The 19,155-nt window shown below is 41.3% G+C and overlaps 1 protein-coding gene across 3 annotated transcripts in view; it reads right to left on the reverse strand.

Annotated features, from left to right (window-relative positions):
- Window positions 1-19,155, reverse strand: part of cacnb2a (calcium channel, voltage-dependent, beta 2a) — an 85,776-nt gene that overhangs the window by 64,909 nt on the left and 1,712 nt on the right. For 2 of the 3 annotated variants that reach the window (XM_038729879.1, XM_038729863.1), the window contains exon 2: window positions 18,336-18,428. In XM_038729879.1, coding sequence (XP_038585807.1) covers window positions 18,336-18,428 — 93 coding nt within the window. Of the gene's footprint in view, window positions 1-6,839; window positions 6,983-18,335; window positions 18,429-19,155 lie in introns of those variants that run through there. The other variant, XM_038729887.1, reaches the window with a different exon arrangement.

A 19,155-nucleotide genomic window follows, 5' to 3' on the forward strand; every position in this document is an offset into this window, starting at 1 on the left:
TTCTTTTTGTTTTGTCTTTTTTGTAAAGCAGTTAACTTATAAAAAGCGCTGTACAAATCAGCACTTAATTTTTCTATTGAGATATTTATTTTGTTGAGGAAAGTGACAGAAATAAGATTTTACTTAATTTTACTCTAGATTTAATTATAATTGCTTTGAATGTGCTACCTCAGATTTGTTAAGTAAACCACTGCTTGGCATCAAGTGTTTGTTCTGACCATAAAGAAAAGTTTAAAACCACAATTAACCTTCTGGTTCCTTCAACTTTCACTCAAGAGCAAAAATCAGCCTTTAAACTTAACTGAGGGATGGCTTCTCATGCCATCTCTAAGACAGCGGTTCCCAAACTTTTTAGGCAAAGCATCCCCTTATACATCTTGACCGGGTTGCTGCACCCCCAAACCCTCCCTCTCTCTATTTACATATTTATTTGCTCAATATCCCGCCTACAGCACTATCTGATTGGTTACACGTCGTGAATAATAGTAATAATAATATCAACACTTTGCTCTGGTGAGCAGCCGAGCTGTGTGTTGAAGAGAAGGCAGCAAATATTACTGAAGGTGCAATAAACATCAAAATCTGATTATCTATTTTTACGATGACAAGCAGCGCAGTGTCCATGTTACACCGGTGTGAACATGCCCAAAGTCACAGCTACGGGGTTTCACCATAGGGTTTAGTGACACACTTGAAAGTGACGTCTTTTAAATCAGTCGCTGCATGCATCTGTCTTCTCTGTCTTTTCACTGCAGCTCTGCATCGTGACGTAACGATGTATATTTATTACTTTAAAAAGTAACAGAGGCAGTAAAACTTTTTCTCATATTGTGATGGTTAAACTTTGCAATCAATCCACAGTTTACCTGCGTGTCGAACTGTGTGGAGGGAGGTGGGTGGTATTTTCATGACAAAAAAAAAAACAAAAAACATTTCTAAACATCCCCCCCTCCGTTTTCTCATAAATCGGACCCTGTTATTGCCTCATAAACAGATAATATGGACAAAAAGAGGATTGATATGAGGATTTGTAAGTAGCCTACAGCGCAGTTGGCTCAGCCTGAGCTCCATTGTCCCCTCACTCGTGAAAAACCAGAGCCTGAGATACTTGAACTCCCTCATTTGGGGTGAAGACTCACTCCCTACCCAGAATGAGCCCACCATCGGTTTACTGCTGAGAACCATGGCCTCAGATTCAGACGTCCCAGCTGCTTTACACTCGGCTGTGAACCGATCCAGCCAAACAAACAATCGGTTTAAATTAGTTGCCGATTAATTTTTCTGTCAATCTACAAATCAATTAATCGTAGTATAATTCAATCACAGATGAAAACCACCAAATAACAAACACAATTAAAACTCAATCTGTTGGTCCAGGAGTTCAGGGTTTTAAAGCAAGTCTTAAAAACAGCTCCTGTTTGTAATTAATTGTCTCTAGTATCCATATGGGCCGGCAGCCCTCCTCTGGTGCACAAGGTTGTCTGCATCTCACTGCTGTTAATTGGCCGCAAAGAACATCTGCTCCTGTTTTAAGTGATGCTCAGTTTGGCCTGGCTGCCCTCGCTGTCTGAGGTGTCAGTTTAATGAGTGCGAGCTGAGCCCACAGCTCCTTCAGCACTCTGATGATAACATGATTGTCCATTTTTCTATAGACTGTACGCCTTCTGTAGGCTCTTACTGGAAGGACATGACACAAAGTACAGTCAGCACAGGATGTATTAGAGACACAGTGGAATATAAAGATAAGTGAAAGTATTTCATGGGGAGTTATGGTATCAAACTGAGCTACAGTGATCCTTAAAGTAAACCTTATGTCTCCTATACAGCAAATAAATACAACAGCTCCACCAACAGCAGAGATCTACTACAGACATATTTCCTCTAAAAGGCGTGTGTTGTATTGTAACGTGACGCTAATAAATGGAACTATTCATTAGATTGTGCCAGAAACTGTAAGCCTCACAAAAATGGATGACGGCACTACAGCCCTCAAAGCAGCTGTTTTCCACTGATAGCAGCGAAGCAGCCAATATGACGTGTCGGAGGAGAGAGACGCAGCTAAAATTAACATTCACCAGAGGGAGCAAATTACTTCATATGTATTGATATCGTGCAGCACGTTGTAAAACCACAGACCCATATGGATTATAAACAATACATATTTGCTGATATTGGCCATGCAATCCTAGCTGTACATTTGAATGAAATGTCTTTAAAACAATTATTTTATAATTATGAACTTTCACTAACGTGGAAAGTGATATTACATACCATATGTTATCTCTTTCTGTCTAACCGTAATCCTCAAAGCACCACTGTGCCTTAGTACAACCTCACTGAGCTACTGGCATGGCTAGTTGACGTTTTTCACCTATATAGTATAGGTGATAGTTCAGGCACAGACTGGAACTCCGTCTCCATCTGGGTCTTTTGTAGCTGTGTGGTATGCATCTTAAACCACTCAACTACCAAGATGCCCCCAATAAGGGATTTTCAAACAGACAAAGAAGTGGAAAGCACATCTGTAGTGATTGAGTGATTAATCATAGCATGACATTAATCACCTTCCACATAATACTGTATATTTTGTAGAGAGTGAGCTGCATCTTTCCCCCCATGACTTCACCATTTCCAGACAAGTAAATGTTTTAAAACTCAGACTGTCGCAGCCCACTTGTAACTGAACCCAGGTCAGTGAACACAGATTCAGCAAACTGTGTCACTGACATCAGTGTTTCCAGGCTGGAGTGAAGCTATATTCTATGTAGGTCTTCACATATATCACACTTTCCAGTCCCACAGTGAGGTAATGGATTATGTAAAAGCAGTAAAAATCCACCTAAATCCAAGACATTCCTAAGGGCCTCTGTGGCCAATTAGCTGCTCAATTTCCGGACATTTTCATATTCTCTTGAAAAGTGAAAGAACGCATAACTCCTGCCAAGGAAACCCTGCTCCAGTCTGCTCTGCGCTGGCCCGACACTCCTCACTGGGCGTACATCCCAAAGCCTGGAAAACTGGGAATTCCAGGTGACATTTTCGCCATGGGAAATTAGCTCACCACTAGCACACACAAACAAAGTATTTTCTGGGAACAATTACAGTCTTCTGCGTAGCTCTCCAGTACCTGCCATTTCTCATTCTTTATGTGGTAACTTTAGCACAGTGGTTCTGAAAGTGATCCCTGAGGTGGTTCCAGGGGGTCCCCAGCAAAAAGCACACATTATTTTCGTTATAATTCAACACAATGACAGAATGTGTGACTATTTTGGTCACAGCATCCACGTTCTGTAAAACATCTAAAAGAAAAAGTCCTATCACATGGGGTATCCTGAGACTAAATTTTCTTCTAATCTAATTTGTCTAAATTTGGTTCAGTTCTGGAGTCCTTGACGTGAAAAAGTTTGAGAACTACTGCTTCAGCGCACCAAATTTCACATATCACGCAAAATATCTCAGCATCCAATGAATGGATTGGCACGAAATGGTGCAGATATTAGTGGTCCCTAAAGGATCAATGGTATTGATGGCGCCATCATCAGGTCAAAATTTTGACTGAACACTAAAAACAACAAAACTAATGACATTCCCATCAGCTTCAACTGTACCTTGCGTTTGGCGCTAATAAGCAAATGTTAGCATGCTAACATGCTAAAAACTAGGATGGTGAACACATAGACTCTATATAAAATGACATGACATGACAGCATCTCGATTGGCCCCTGGTGTCTGGTTGAACTGGACAGATGGCACATGGGCCAAACTACAAAATAAAAGCACACGTCAAATACATTTTCCCAGAGATGGTTTCTGTCATAATGATAAATAAATCTACCTTGACATTTTTCTGATAAGTTTCTAAGTTCGGCTTGGAATAGCTGCTAGCATAGCTGTAGCCTGTTAATCTTGTTTTACCTGCAGCCAAAATGTACTTTGACATTTAAGGAATATACAGAGCAAAAAGTTTTAAATGTCAATGACGTTTATAAAACCACATATTTATAAGTCATCTGAAAAATACTGCTGATCAAAGGAAGTGTACTGCACTGCATTGTGTGCCACAAACTTGCGTTTACCAACTTTTATACCATAAAAACTTTCTGAGCATTACATTGGCTCTGAGTTCATAAGTAGTACCGGCTAGCACTGCTGCATCACGGCAAGCAGGAAAGCCTAGAAAACAACAAGCAGAATGGAGTAGAGCCTGCTGTCTTCAATTAGCTGAGTTTCCGTGAGGAGTGTCTGGGACTGGCCACTCAGTCTGTCAGACGGCGTCCCATCCGGCCCGGGTCTCCGTGCTCCACATTCCATCCACAGCGGAATTGTGTTCCGCCCCATTTCACACGTAAAACGGCGGTTTGGTGCTCCATATTGGAAACATGTGAGAGGAGTGTCACAGAAAGAGCGGCGAGTCACAGCAGCTGGGGTCCTCTCAAGGTCAGCATTGGCTGCAGTGACTCGACTGTCCTCTGTTAGCCAAAAACTCTGGTTTTAAGTTTGCTGCTTAGTTTGTGCACAGTTATTAAACACAAACGCATGTTGCCTGTGATGCTCCATCACACAGAATGGTTTGGTTTCATGGACACACCTTACACATGGGGCTTAGACCGTCCGGTGTGGAGTATCAACAGCTGGTTCTACACTAATCCACTCATCAGTTAAATTAAAGCTTACTCAGTTGTAATGACTTGGTTCAGCCTACTGCAGCATGAGTCACACAAAACCAAAGTGTGTAACCAAACTACAGTAGTCTGCACAGGGCTCACCAACATTTTTTACATCTCTACAATATCTGGGATAAAGTTGGCGTCTCAGTACAGAAGCTGGATCCTTTAAAGTCCACACTTCTAGACAGAATAGGCTCCCGAGTCTTGGTCCCTTTTCAAAGGGTCCTCCAAAGAAAAGCTGCCTTCTTTTTGCTGAATTTGAAAAAAACTGGTGTATCATTTTCAGCTCTCTGTGTCACATAATACAGTCACATAATACAACCATCACTTGTTAAAATTAGCATTCAGGTGATCATAACTCAGGAAATTCAGGAAAGCATTTCGTTTTCAGCTGATGTTTGTGACCAGGTGCTCATGGCTCACTGGCAAATGCATTATAAAGGGCTGAAATGATTAGCTGATTAATCAATTAGACAACTCACAGAAAAATAAGTGGCAACTATTTTGATAACCAATTATTTGTAATAAATTTTTTCTTCATCTTATGACGTTAGTTTTAGTCTGCGTGAGGTCAGAAAGTCTCATTCGACCGGTGGCACAGGTTTGCCCTCATCTTCAGATTGACTGATTTTTTTATTGTGCCGATGTAGCTTCTCTTTTTGTTTGGTGAAGGACGCAGCATGCGTTTCAGAAGATAGAACCCTGAATTTGGTGATGAACCAGCTTATAGCCAATAAACAACTAAGAGCTGCATCTGCTGAATATTTTTTTATTAATCAACACTGTCCTAAAGCCTAAAGGGAAACGTCTTGTTCTGCCTGACCAAACCCCAATGATATTTAGTTTATTATCGCATAAGCAACAATAAAGACGCAAATCTTCACAAATGAGAAGCTGGAAATCAAATAAATATTTAGGATTTATGCTTGAAAAATGAAATGTACTATTAACAATGTGAGCCATAATACCCTGTCACCTTAGATGAGTATGTCCTCACACTATTAAAACACACAGACCTTTCTGTATTTACATATCACTGATTTGGTTGATCAAAGTCTGCTGTGGCTGATGGGGCTCAGAATATTTTGACCAATGAGCTCCTGTCCTGGATTTTGGGAGGCCATCATAACTAATTTCAGACAAGGTAATAAATAAAGAATTACACGCCTCATGAAAGCTTTATTTCTGAGCATTGAGGGTGTTAATGCATTTTCTCTCTGCATGGAAATAATGTGTTTATACATTCATTTGTGAGTTAAAGTAAAAGTGTAACATGGCCATCTAGTGGTAAAACTCAAGTAGAGAAGACCATCTTTATCTGCAGTACTGGAGGATTGTGTGGATGACGGGGAAAAAAATCCTCATTTTCTTGCATTGCTGTATTGGTGAACAGCATAATAAAGAGAGAAAGTAGAAAATATTCCTTTTCCTTTGAGCTACAAACAAGGGAGTCTATAGAAACCAACCACAGCTGAATGACAAAAATTAAGGATGGAAAGGAGAGTACTGTAAAAATGCATCATCAAACGCCATCTGAAGCTATACCTGTTAGTAGAAACCCACATTGTCCTCTCACTGCATTTCATTACACCGAACCCCCACAGTGGTCTAAATTTCATTATACACAGCTTTGATTCCAGAAAACACAAAGGACACATCAGATAAACCAGCAAAAAAGTGGAACTGTCAACCAAGCATGGGCCTGAAGTGTGAACCCTATGTATTCAAAAAACGTCCGCTCTCTGTCCAAAACCTGGAAAAAATTTGAAATAAAAGATTTATCATGTCTGGCTGCATGCACGGCGAGAACGGAGCTCTGCAGAAAACTGTCAGCCCAGTGCAACTGAAACAATTCAGCTAAATCCTGCAGCATTCAGGACTGGTCCAGGATAGAGATCTAGCAGGGAACAGTGATCAACATCAAGGGAGAACGCTGGCAGGCCTCCACTGACCAATCAGTCTGTTGCTTTGAAGTAACAGTGACACACAACAGTAAAGTTGTGCATGTTTTGATGTAACACCTGCACACATCATCTCTGAATTATTCATACATCATGATAACCAGTCATGAAACAATCATAATAAATTAGTCTACACAGTTTCCTCTAATCTCCCTCATGCACTCTCTCCTCTAACCCTTGTGATAAATCAGCATCAGAGTCACAAACTCACATATGGAAGCTGTGCTCTCCGGCGATGGCCCAGCCCACAGCACGGCATGAAGGGGACCAGGGCGGGGAGGAACGGACGGCCGTCTCACAGACTCCCTGTCAGGCAGCAGCATCCGCTCAGCCTCGGTCCATGCCTGCACACTTGGCCCACACGGGTGCAGACCACCAAAAGACGCAGAGGAGATGATGAGGACAGAAGGAGATCCTTGACGGAGGAGTGAGCAGAGGGAGCAGAGGACTGACGTTTCCACACCAGCCCCCTTCTTCTGTCCACCCACCCCCCACGTTTACACCAAATCCCCACCGACTCAGAAACTCAGGATTCAAAAGGTCAGATTCTGATGCCCCCCTCCTCCTCCTCCTCATCTTCTACCCATCTCCAGACAGTTGCAGCACCAGTGTCTATGAGCTGACAAGTGAGGTGCACGTCTGAGCTGGCCGTTCACCCCACCCCGAATCTGTAACAGCTCCGGCAGTTCCTCTGGGCTGCCAAATCCTCTGCAGTGCTGCTGTGTGCCGTGGCAGAGGTACAGTTGCAAACTGGCACACGCTGTTTCAGCTGCTGGTGGATTTAGACGCACTCATCATCACACACAAGTTCCCTCTCAGCATGGGAAGGAGGTGGAGTTCTGAGTGTCCTTTACTGACCGCTGTCCCTTGTTTTCTAATGGAGGAAGCCGCCTCTCTACTCTCCGCCTCTTCTCCCTCCTTTCATCTAAAGGTTCAGTCTGCTTTAAAAGCTTGACACACACACACACACACACTCTGATTTTCTTCTTCACTTTTTTGCCTCCCTTTTTATCTCAGACTTTATTGCTTCTTCACTCTTTTGCTTTATTTTTTTCCCCCCTTTGTCCTTCCCAGTCCTCATTTGCATTGCATTACCCTTCGTGCTCTCTCTGTGTGAGTGGTAAGGGCAGAGGACAGCTACTGGTTGCTGAAGAGACTGCACTGTGCTTTCATGTTACAGAGAGTGCACAGTGACAGTGTGCCTGTGGTGCAGAGGGAAGTCGCTTGCACAGTTCAATCATGCGAGTACGCCAAGTGTGAACGCAGGGCTGATGTGATTGTTTCTTTCCGTCACACACCTCCTCTCCACTTTTGCCCTTCCCCACTGCGCTCAGGTGATTGAGTCCAGACTGACAGGCAGCATCGCAGCTGTGTCGTAACTGCTGTGTCAGCCAGAAGTGCACATTTTCTCTCTCTCTCTCAGAAACACATGTGGCGGGGGAGCTGCAGAAGTAAAATTCATATACACAGCACGTGTTTTGAAATTTCTTGAAATTACAGGGCTTGTAATAGACGTTAATCACGACATGTCATTACAGGTAACATATCATGGCTGTCAGTATGGCTCAATATTTAAATTATGCAAAAGTACTCAGAGCTCATATTTATTAAGCACAAAGTTATTAAAGGATTTGCTGAAAATGTTAGGTAGGGCCTTTCATTTGATATTTGAAACGAATGACTGTTGAGATATTAAGATGATTAATACAGCACTGATCATTGTTTTGGCATCTCTGTTCTCTGAATACAGTATAAGCACTTCACTTCGGTCCTTTTACATAATAACCTTATTGTCATCAAGTTTTATAGCAGCCTCATGGACAGTGGGCTCTTATTGCTAATATTGTGCAGAGCTGACTTTGATGATGAAGAGTCAAAAACTTGTTTCATAAAGGAAAGAGCAGCTTGTCTCATCTGCAGGAACACACACTCCATCAGTGTTATTCTTCTGTATAAAGGTGCCACACCAAAGGGACTGTAGTATGTCTCCAGGAAAACAGCAACATGATTTCTGCTGTCAGGCAGAGCTGTATAGAGATAAAGACAGACTCAACTATCTGTCTCAGCAAATCAGAAGTGATGTTCATTGCATTTGCCAAGCAGGTACTCCTTATTGAAACAAAATATTTAGTATTACTACATCTCTCTCGCTTTTTTTTTTTTTAACCCATGCTGTTGTTGTGAGAGGAATCAACGAGGTATCTAAAGCTGGTTCTTTTAAGGAACTGTTTCCAAGCTAGTAAAATAAACTAATTTGGCTGAGAGTCAAATGAATGTCTTAAGTAATTTTTATTCAAGAGAAATGTAGAAATCGTGTAGGTATTTGTGGAGTAAATATGCAATCTGTTGAAACTTTTTAATGTGATGTTTTTATTCTTTGAATGTTCAACTTTAATTTGTAGATCTTAAAGGAGAACTCCACCGATTTTACACATCAAAGTCTGTTTACAGGACTTTTGGAGCAGTTCTTCATTGGTGATAATAGTTGTATAAAGTGTTTTTTGACTTCAGAGGAAGCCACATAAATTGCCTCATGTGAAGTCATTTGAGTCAACGTTGGTTGGGGCTGAAGACTACAGGTTTAAAAATGAAAAACTGACACTGATACTTGTTTTAAATTGGTGTATCCACATAACATCCTGTTGGCTTTTATTTTGTCACTGGCTTCTCCCCTTTTTTAAAACTTTTTCCTGCCCTCTATACTGCAGAATTCATTATAAGGTCTATGGGTCAACAAATCACAGTGTTATTCTGGTGAATGCAGGCAGCTTTTCAGTACTCAAGTGTCTCTGTGCAGATGGCGCGTAGCCTGTTGTAAAGCTTTGTGCTCATCAGCGATAGTATCAATATCTATATATCTCCTGCTCAGGTCTGACAGACGCTCAGCCCAGCGTAAATCTGGCACCGTCTTTCATCACATTGAAGATTCTTTAGTTTACTGCCAATATTTCACTGGCTGGCATGTGTCTGCTGTGATGGAAAGGTCTCATTATAAAACAGAAAGATGTGAACCTTACAGTGAGTAGAGAATCCTATTTATCTGGTAATCTGTCAGAGTCTGTCCCCCTTTGAGAAGTAATCATCACTTTGTGCTGCTGTTGACGCCATGAAAAATACTGCAGGCAATCACATCTATAGACCAAAATACTGCTTTCAGGACACACCTTCAAAGCCACACCTGAGGGCATTAAAGCCCAAAACTGGATGCCTTCTTCAATCATATCTGTTACATTAGCACATGCATAATACCATTATCTGGAAGCAAAAACAAAATGTGATAAAGCAATTAATACAACAGAGAAAGACACATCTATTCTTCCACAGGTCTCCATCATTACCCAGAAGACAAATTCAATTAATCACAGAGGCAGCAGACACCTGAAGACAAGAGGTAAGCTTCCACGGCATGAGAAGGTGCTAATTAAATGCATCCATCTTATGATTAAAGTAAAAGAAATAGTATAGTAAATAACTGTCCCAGAACTTAGTCTATGATGTCTTGTTGTGTTTGTAGTTTATGAACAGAGCTGACATAGAATAAAAAAGTTCTGTGAATCAACATTGGCAATGATTCGAACACTCAATTGTTTGCTTCAGCCATTTTTCAAGCTAAAAGGGCACACATTAAGTATCAGCTTCTCAACTGAGGAATTACTGTTTTTCTTTGTTTTATATGACAACAAACTGAAAATCTTTGGGTTTTGTACAGTTGGCTGGACAAAACAAGCAATATAAAGACTTCACCCTTGGTCATCAGGAAATTACGATCAATGTTCTGATGTTTAACAGACCTACTGATAAAAGGATTAATCAAGAAAACTGGCAGAATAATCCTTTATGAAAATAATCATCAGTCGCAGCCCTGTTTATGAACGTCACAACTGAAGCAACTACATAAAATCACTAGCAGCACTCTTATGCATTCAAGGCATAGCTTACAAACTATAGCATAATATACAGTACAGTATACTAATAGTCACTCTAATGTGTGAATGATCAGCAGCACCTTTCTTCAAATCAGTGGTTTAGAAAAGGACTGCAACATGCTGCATCCATCCTTATAACCTAATACATACCTGTCTACCCTCCTGTTGTTCCCAGAATTATCCCGCATTTTACCGTTCTATCCTGGTGTCATCCTGTTTAAATATTTTCCCATAAATGTTTTTAACCTTTCTAAAAAAAAAAGAAGGGAGACCTTGATCACTTTTGATAACACCAGAAAGCCTTGACCTTGTCCACTAGGGGGGGGTTGTGCATCAACACAGTAGGCCTACCAATTTAATTATGCCTTTGCTGTAGTACAGCAGGGTAGGCGAGTGTGGAGGCAGAGAAACTTGGATTCAGGTCATTGTGAATAAAAATCTTTTCCCTCTATGTGCTTCCCTTTTTTTATACACATTTTTCTCTTCCTTGAAACTTACTTTTTAAACAGTAACATATGTATAAAAAACAAACTTCCTCTGTGGTTTTAGTATCAAATTTCGGGGACAAATACTGAACAGAAATAAAAGAAACTTAAAGAGCCCAAATACAGATTTTGCAGCTTGATTTGGTTACTCAGGCACTGATCTTGTAAATTATCACTAAATTAAATGCCTGCATTCATTCGATTTGCCACTAGATGGCAGTCTGGCGCTTCTATGACCGTTGAAAGGGCAGCAGTGGTTTCCACATTTTAACATTTCCACATTTGCAGTATTTAACCTCATGCATCATTACTGTGGTTTGATGCCAGAAAACACATATGGCTCTCCAGAAATATCTACTATTGGAAAACTATGACATAAGTTGCTTAAAGTTCAGATAAATGTCTACAGGATTAATGTTACACTTCACCTTTCCAAGCTTTCCAGTGACAGCTTCTCCATACCACTACAGTATGGCACTGGAATCTGTTACATAAAAAGTAAAAGGTTGCCAGATCTAATAAGTATCAGAGTCAAGATATGAACTTATATTAACGCCCCTTCTCTCAAGAAAAAATAATCTACTGATGAAAAGGAAAAATTCCCGCAATCAGGGAGAGAGAGAGAAGGGGTTTCCTGGCCTCACTGCACCCTCCCAGACAGCCTTTCATCACCAAATCCATTTCTCCAGCCTAACTGTACAGGCAGAGCAGACAGAGAGGGGCGAACTGCAACCATGTGCTGTGGAAAAGCTGCTGCAGTGGGAGACGTCACAGTGTTAGAAAGAGATGGAGGTGAAAGAGACAGAGGCGGGCAGTCAGAGCCTAGTGCATCCATTTACATAAACATAACGAGTGTGGGAAGAAGCAGGAGGTTAATTATGACATAATGCTCTGTGAGTTATGCAAATCACAGAGTGAACTACTGTATGTTACGTGTCCTGTATTGTTTAAAATGCAGCAGTCTCAATCAGAGTTTTCCTCCACTGAGCCCCTGAATTAGGTGCTTTGATATTGAATCAATTCAGCCATTTTATTAGCTGCCTGCACAGAGACATGTAAAGCCATAAATGCTTTGGGTTTTAAAGGTTTTAAAGGATAAGTCAGCTGATTTTCTTTATTTTTCTTATTGTCAACAAATCCCACAAAAGACCGAAACAATAAATTGATACGGGAATTGTCTGTCATTTATAGCTGCCTGATATAGCTTATTCCTCCTTGTCATACTGCTCTATTTAAGACTGGTGTCTTATATCTTATATATATCTTATATCTTATATCACACTGTTTCTCAGTCATGAATTAAATAAAGACAACAATCATTACAGATCTTTCTCTTTGGAACAGCCTGACAGAAGAAATTACATTTGTAGACTTGCTTTTAAACAGTTCTTCCCCTGGTGTATAATCCAGTTGTCTGCTTTGCACTTTGTTTCTCACTCTCTGTAAAGCACTTTTTTAACTTTGTTTTTAGAGAAGTGCTATATAAAGAAGGTTTATTATTATTCAGGGTCATTGGGGGCTGGATTGTTTCCCAGGATGCATTAGGCACAAACTCCCTAAATACATTGCCAGTCTACAGATGGACAATCGCTCACATTTACACCTAGTTTTGAGTTTCCAATATGACCAAAAAACATAGCTGTCAAGGCTATATGTGGTGTGTTTCACCCCCCAAAAAACTGGTTGTGCATGTGACAGGGGCAGAAAATGGCTGACGATTTTAGTGCATCTGGTGTGTTTTTTATGGAATGTTTTATTTGTGTGCTGTGTTTTTATTTAATATTACATGTGTAGTTGTGTTCCGCATGCTATGTTGCTTTAACTGTTTGATTTTTTTTAATTCACGTGTGTTTTATTTTATGGACTTACGTGACTGTCCCTAAACGCCACAGACCTCCGTTGACATCAACAAATCAACAATGAGCAACAGGTGCAGAGGCCAGGTAATAGATTGGGCAGGACTCTTTTTAAGTAGAGGACACAGAGGATAAAAGGAGACGGAAAACAGAGGGAACACACACACACACACACACACACACACGACAGACGCAATAGGGAGGCAAGAGGAGATGGGGGTCCCAGAGAGATTCAGCGGGGGAGCAACGGTGGAAGCGGCGCAGTCAGAGCACACTACTCGCCTGGGTGTTTCTCTTTACAGAGTTGACGAAGCGGGAGTGGCTGGTGTCTGGGGGACCAACAGAACGAGCCCATAGGAAGCGATCTCAGAAAGAAGCAGACAGTTTTGCAGTTGCATATACATTTCAAGGTTGTATTCAGGCTGTCTAACTGACTCAAACGGACGTGAAAAAATAAAAACAGACAGAAGCTAAAGCCTACCGATCACACAGTACAAGTGAACCACCGCTAGTGTTAGCTAACTAACTTCACATTAGGAACAATCCACAGCTGACATTTTTCTGGATTTATTTTAGGAAAGGAAATTATTCTTACTTCTCCTTTCAACCTCTCTGGGTAGCAACTGTAACTATTACAAGTGCCCAAGGAACAGCGTTTGACCATATCTTGGAAAAATACAGAAAAGAAAGCTAGAAAACGACTCCTTTGGCATTAGAGTGAATGGAGCGCAGCCATGAAAGCGTCGGACCTCAGTTAGAGTGAGTCCTATATGTGCTATGATTGGCCAGCTGTGAATTTGTGGTGTGGCTTAGCCAAGGGTCAATTGAGAATTTTGCCACCGGCCACATGCACACTAAAAGATGGCTATATTGTTTAAAAAAAAAAAGGTTTATAAGAACAGTTCAAAATTTTGAAAAATACACTTTATGAACTATCTTGCAAAGAATTAGATGATTAAAACCACTCTTGTTTCTGTAAGCTAAATATGAAGCTACAGCCTGCAGTTGGTTAGCATAGCATAATACGCATCCTGACTCTGTCTAAAATAAACCTACAAGCACATCTAAAGCTCACAAATTGACACACTTGTTATGGGCTGGACTATTTCTTGGAGAGGAGCAGTAACTTCCTGGAGTCTTCACTGGTTGGCTGGTAGCTGCGCCTGGCCAAGACAAAGGCTATAAAACTGCAAATTGTCATATTTACAGTTGACAATTACATGTTTGTACATATTACACAAAAGAGGTATTATGTGTTAATTAAAGCTGCAAGCAGCATTGGGTGGGCCAGAGGTCGGGAGATGTGCCCTGAATTGTTGCGCATTTTGGAGCAGTCACAAAGGACTTAAATGTCACTTCCTGTGTCCCCTTGGAGGCACCAGACAACACCTGCTAATTGCATGTTGTGCAGCTGTAGGTGAAGTGGGAACGTGCTATGAAAATGCCATGTACATCAAATGATTTTTGTCAGAAACGGCTTACTTCCTGTTACCAGTGGGTGACGCTATGACGTTGAGTGAATGTTGTCATGTAGCTGTTATCTACCATATAAAGTTTGATACAGGTTGTTGAAGGAACACTTCCTGATGGCAGCAGGTGGCGCAATGAGGTTGAGTGAATTCTGACCTGTAGATGTGTTCAGGGTGTGACTCTTATCAAATGTGTGAAATATGGTAGAGATATGAGCATGTACATCGAAGTTACAACAACTTCCTGTGTCATGGCTAAGCATCGAACTTTGACGCCACGCCAAGTACATGACGTTATCCAAAAACTCATAAGATTCACAACATCTTAAGGCTCTTCTGAGACTGTTTTGAAGCAGGTGTCGTAAATACGTTAGAAGTAGTACATAACAGTGAGTTTTAGAGGTGCAGGTAGGTGGACTTTGATTCCTATTTCCAGGCTTTATGCTAAGCTAAGCTAACCGGCTGCTGGCTGTAGCTACATATTTACCAGACAGACATGCGGGGTGGGGGTAAAACAATTCTCCAAATCCACAGTTCGGTTCAGATCTCGATTTTTGAGCCACAGTTATATTAAAAGCTGCCAAAGTATATTTGCCGACCCATTTTGCAGAGAAAATCAAAGAGAGCTGGTATCTACTACGTTACAAGACGCGGGGTGTGGTGGACATTTTACAAGCCCAGAGAGACAATAAACACACATTTGTGTCACGGTTTTGGTCTTGGTTTCAGAACAGTTACAGCCCTGATAAGGGGTAAATATTTTCTTATCTAATTCTCTGTAAGAAAGCAAATAAGCGTATTTCCCCAAAAGTTGAGCTATTCCTTTAACTTGGCATGAGGTGGACAAACAGATAAATCAGCTTTCATCAGCTTGATGCTGAAACATCTGTTTTTCCACCTCATGAGAAATGGGTTGACGTAAATGTCTGGACTGTAGAATGATATCCATGCAAAGTGCTAAAACAATGATGTAGGATGAAAACAGTAACAGTTGGCCCACAAATAACAAAATATTTGCCACCAGTGCGACGATGCACTGCAGAACTGCACCACCTCCACATCAATAAAATAAACCATCCACCCGATGTTGAAGTTTGCTGACAAATCTATGACACTTCTGCCCTTCTTGCTTTTCAATGGTGAGCAACACTGACCTCGCTACTCCCACGGCTGAGTGGTCTGGTCTGGCCTGGACCCTTCCCAGCCTCCTCCGTACTCCCCCGGGCATCAGGCCACGACCACAGGCAACATCTCTCATCCTTTCTCTCTCAACCTACTCGCTGTCTGTCCTCTGCCCCTCTATCTGCAGCAGCATGAGTAATTCTGTCTTTTAGGTGCTGTTTATATGCAGTTACATTTTTATGATGCTCGGCGCTGCGGTGGATCGATCACACAGTGACCTTGACGAGCCTTGGTTGTTCTTAAGACGCCTACACGAACGAAAGGACTACGAGGCACAAAAACAACAGGTCAGACAGGAAGGAAAACAAAAAACAGAATTCAATCCAGTCATGCGAACAGTCTTTACAAAACAGCGACTGTGACTGTTGACAGTGAGAGACATTATAAAACAAAGAGAAACGAGGACAAGATTAAAACTGAATGACAGATTGATGAATAGGCAGTGAGATAAACACACAAAAGGTTTCATACTTTGCCGGGATGCCGATAGTTTAGCGATTTCAATACGGTCCTCATAACGTCCTCATTCTTTTGTGAAAAGTGAAAATAATCACAGGCTGTATGATTGAGCACGAGGGCTAGTAAAACAAGGTCAAATTAAAACTGCTGTTATGATAACACAATTGAAAAACAGTATTTACATTATTATCCAAACAGAGAAGTTACTGGAAGGTCTGCTATTTCTGGGGCCCTCTTGCAGCATATATCTAAAAGAGGATATTCTGCTCGGCATGCGAGGGCCTTACTGACCCTGAAACACATTACTCCTCCACTCTCCCCACATCCCTCTGCTGCCTCTACTTTAACAGCCTCTCATTTCTGTAGGATGTGGCGTTACGCTGCAGATAGATGCTCACTCTTAGCCTAATTGAGCTTATCTGTGATGACTCAGACTGGAAGGGAACTACTCATTTGGGGACAGGACTGTGGGAATGGGCATGAGTGCCCAAGGATGGCAGTAAAAATCAGGCAATGTCTCACAAAAGCAGTTGCTTTTGAGTGGTAACACTGATGATAGGAGCCCATTCAGAAGTTCTCTGTGGCCTTGAGACAAAGCAGACAGCAGACCAGGAGGTAACGCTTTGCTCTGATGTCCTCCAGTTTCCCCTCACTCTGCCGCTGCCGTGCCAAAGACGATGCAATGTGTGCCTCCTCCAAAAAAGGGAGAAACATTTAGGCTGGGGTGCGCATCCTTAACCCGGCCCATCGTGTCCCTTGCAGGTCTGCTCAACAAAGACCAGACACATTGAGAGTGTACCTCGCAGGGTCTGCTTTATAACAGGCTGCCGCTGCACTCACAGCACTGAGGATGCAGCTCAGAGGAGAGGCCACTTAACATACTGTACCCGGCAGTGTTTACAAAGGCCTTTCACTGCAATGCACATCTCATCCCTGATGGATGATGATGACTGAGGCTAGGCTCTTATGCCATTTTACTGTCAGGGATTTGCATCCACTCAGACACACACACATTCCTCAATTAAACAACTATAGCCAGGAAATGTAATACCTCTGTGATATTCTTGCATGGTGAACAAAATGATCAGACATCTCTGTGTACCTTCTCAAAAACAGACCTTTGTCTATCTTATGCAGTAGAAACTTAGCCGTGTCTCATTTGGGAAACTTACATTAGTACAGTAACATGTAGTACACTGCTTACACTGTGTACTTGTGTAGTAGGGTGGGCGATCTGGCCAAAAATAATGTATTGATCTATTTAATCGCAATCACAATTCACAATTTTAAATCTTCTCAATATTTAAGTTACCTGAAGACTATAGCTTGACTTGAACTACACAGGTTTCAAAATTGTGTTTTAAACCTGAGTTTAATTTGAAGGTGTAAACAGAAGAATCATAAAAATAACATTTTTCACATACTTACAACGCAATTGCATTGTTTACAATTCATCACCCAAGGAACAGCCACGTGAGGAATTCGTCCAATCAGCATAGCCATCTAGTTGGCTACATCACGTAGAGCAGACCGCTAGTCAATGAGTTTATGTGAAGATTGTAAAAAGAAGTAAGAGGGCAATAAATACCGCAATCGCTACAATTTACCTGAAAAGTAGATTGTGAACGCCTTCGATCACGATTTGCCCAGATTGCCCACCCCTACGTGAATTTCGACAGGGCAGTGTTGTCTTAAATCAAACACGGCCTTTGTGCACTAATCGGAAATGACGATTGCAACATTTGACTACATCTTCTTCTTCTGTTTAGTGGCCAATTGTAATCGGGTGAATCATTATCGCCAACATTTGACTGCATTTGTTGTCCTCCAAAATATTTCACTTGACTTCAATTTAATTTTGATAAAAATTAACGTACTTGTACTTTTACAATCGCAACCGCTGCAGCAATAGGTTGGTGCTCCCTATACTTCCGCTACGTAGCCATGATGGCGACCATTGAGGGTGAGAAGCAGCCAATGCTCCACACTCAACTTTTTAACCATCCGGGTACTCATAGTACCTTCTCAGTGTGAACGCACTCAAAATAGCAAGTGTAAATATTTAAGGGCGCAAATTGAGACACAGCATTACTCTCTCCATACTTCAGCGTTTGGTCCAAAGACTATGTCATCATTTGCCTTTGCAAGATGTTAAAATAAAGTATAATATTTATTTTTATTTTTTATTTTTTTTAAATCAGACGGCTGATATTAGAGACGAAAGACATGCAACAAAGGTCTCAAAGCTAGTTTCAACCACAAACTTGCAGTTAACCACTAAGTCACAGCGGAGCCCCAAAGTTTGAATGTTTTTGAGCTGCCATCCTTACCTGCCGAACAAGGCTGTTGGTTGTGGTGTCGGAGGAGGTGCTGCCATCTGAACCCTTAAATCGACCTTTTCTTCGAGCTCCTTTGCCATGAGACTATGGAGAACCGAGCCAAAAGAGAAAAGAGTGACATTATTAAAGAAGGGCTTCACATCTTTTCAAGCCTATCTTGCATGCTACTCTTCTTTGCAGTTCCTCCTGCCCTACTGGTCACCAAGAGATCTCTTGCCAACACGACACAGTCCTCATTCTCTGCAAAAATGCATTGAAGGTCAGCAGAAACTAATCTGAGGCTTCAGCAGTCTGAGTTAGAAAAATCAAGTGTTTGTCTTTCAACTACGACTGCAACTAATGGTTATTTTCAAATAATTTCGTCTATCTATTTTTTGGGGGTTATCCCTATGGTTTGTCCCCATCACTTACATTGTAGTCGAGTTAAGAAGGGATCTCTTCACATTAGTATAAAGAGGAGGGAAAAATCAATGACCAAACACTTTTTCAATGCACATATGGGCATTTGAGTATTGTTTTAACACATACTTGAAAAAATGTGAACATATCCTTTTAGTGCAGCATCACTGTAAGTTCAATTAGTTACAGCTTCCAATGTTTTATTTGAAGTGCAATATTATGACAGGTGTCATAAATCGATGGTAATTATGTGGGTGGCCTCGATTTGCAAGCTGATATGGCCAGGGGCTGTAAAAGTAAATGCACTCAGCTAGAGTGTGTTGCTAGTAGCAACTGAGAAACAGAAATTCATTTCAAATCTGCCTTTTTATTCCAGCCTGTTCCTCCGGGACATGTTAATCATGCATATAAA

This window comes from Micropterus salmoides, unplaced genomic scaffold, assembly GCF_014851395.1.
Source record: "Micropterus salmoides isolate LMB-PRFRI ecotype aquatic unplaced genomic scaffold, ASM1485139v1 Ms_hic_scaffold_1, whole genome shotgun sequence".
NCBI lineage: Eukaryota > Metazoa > Chordata > Actinopteri > Centrarchiformes > Centrarchidae > Micropterus > Micropterus salmoides.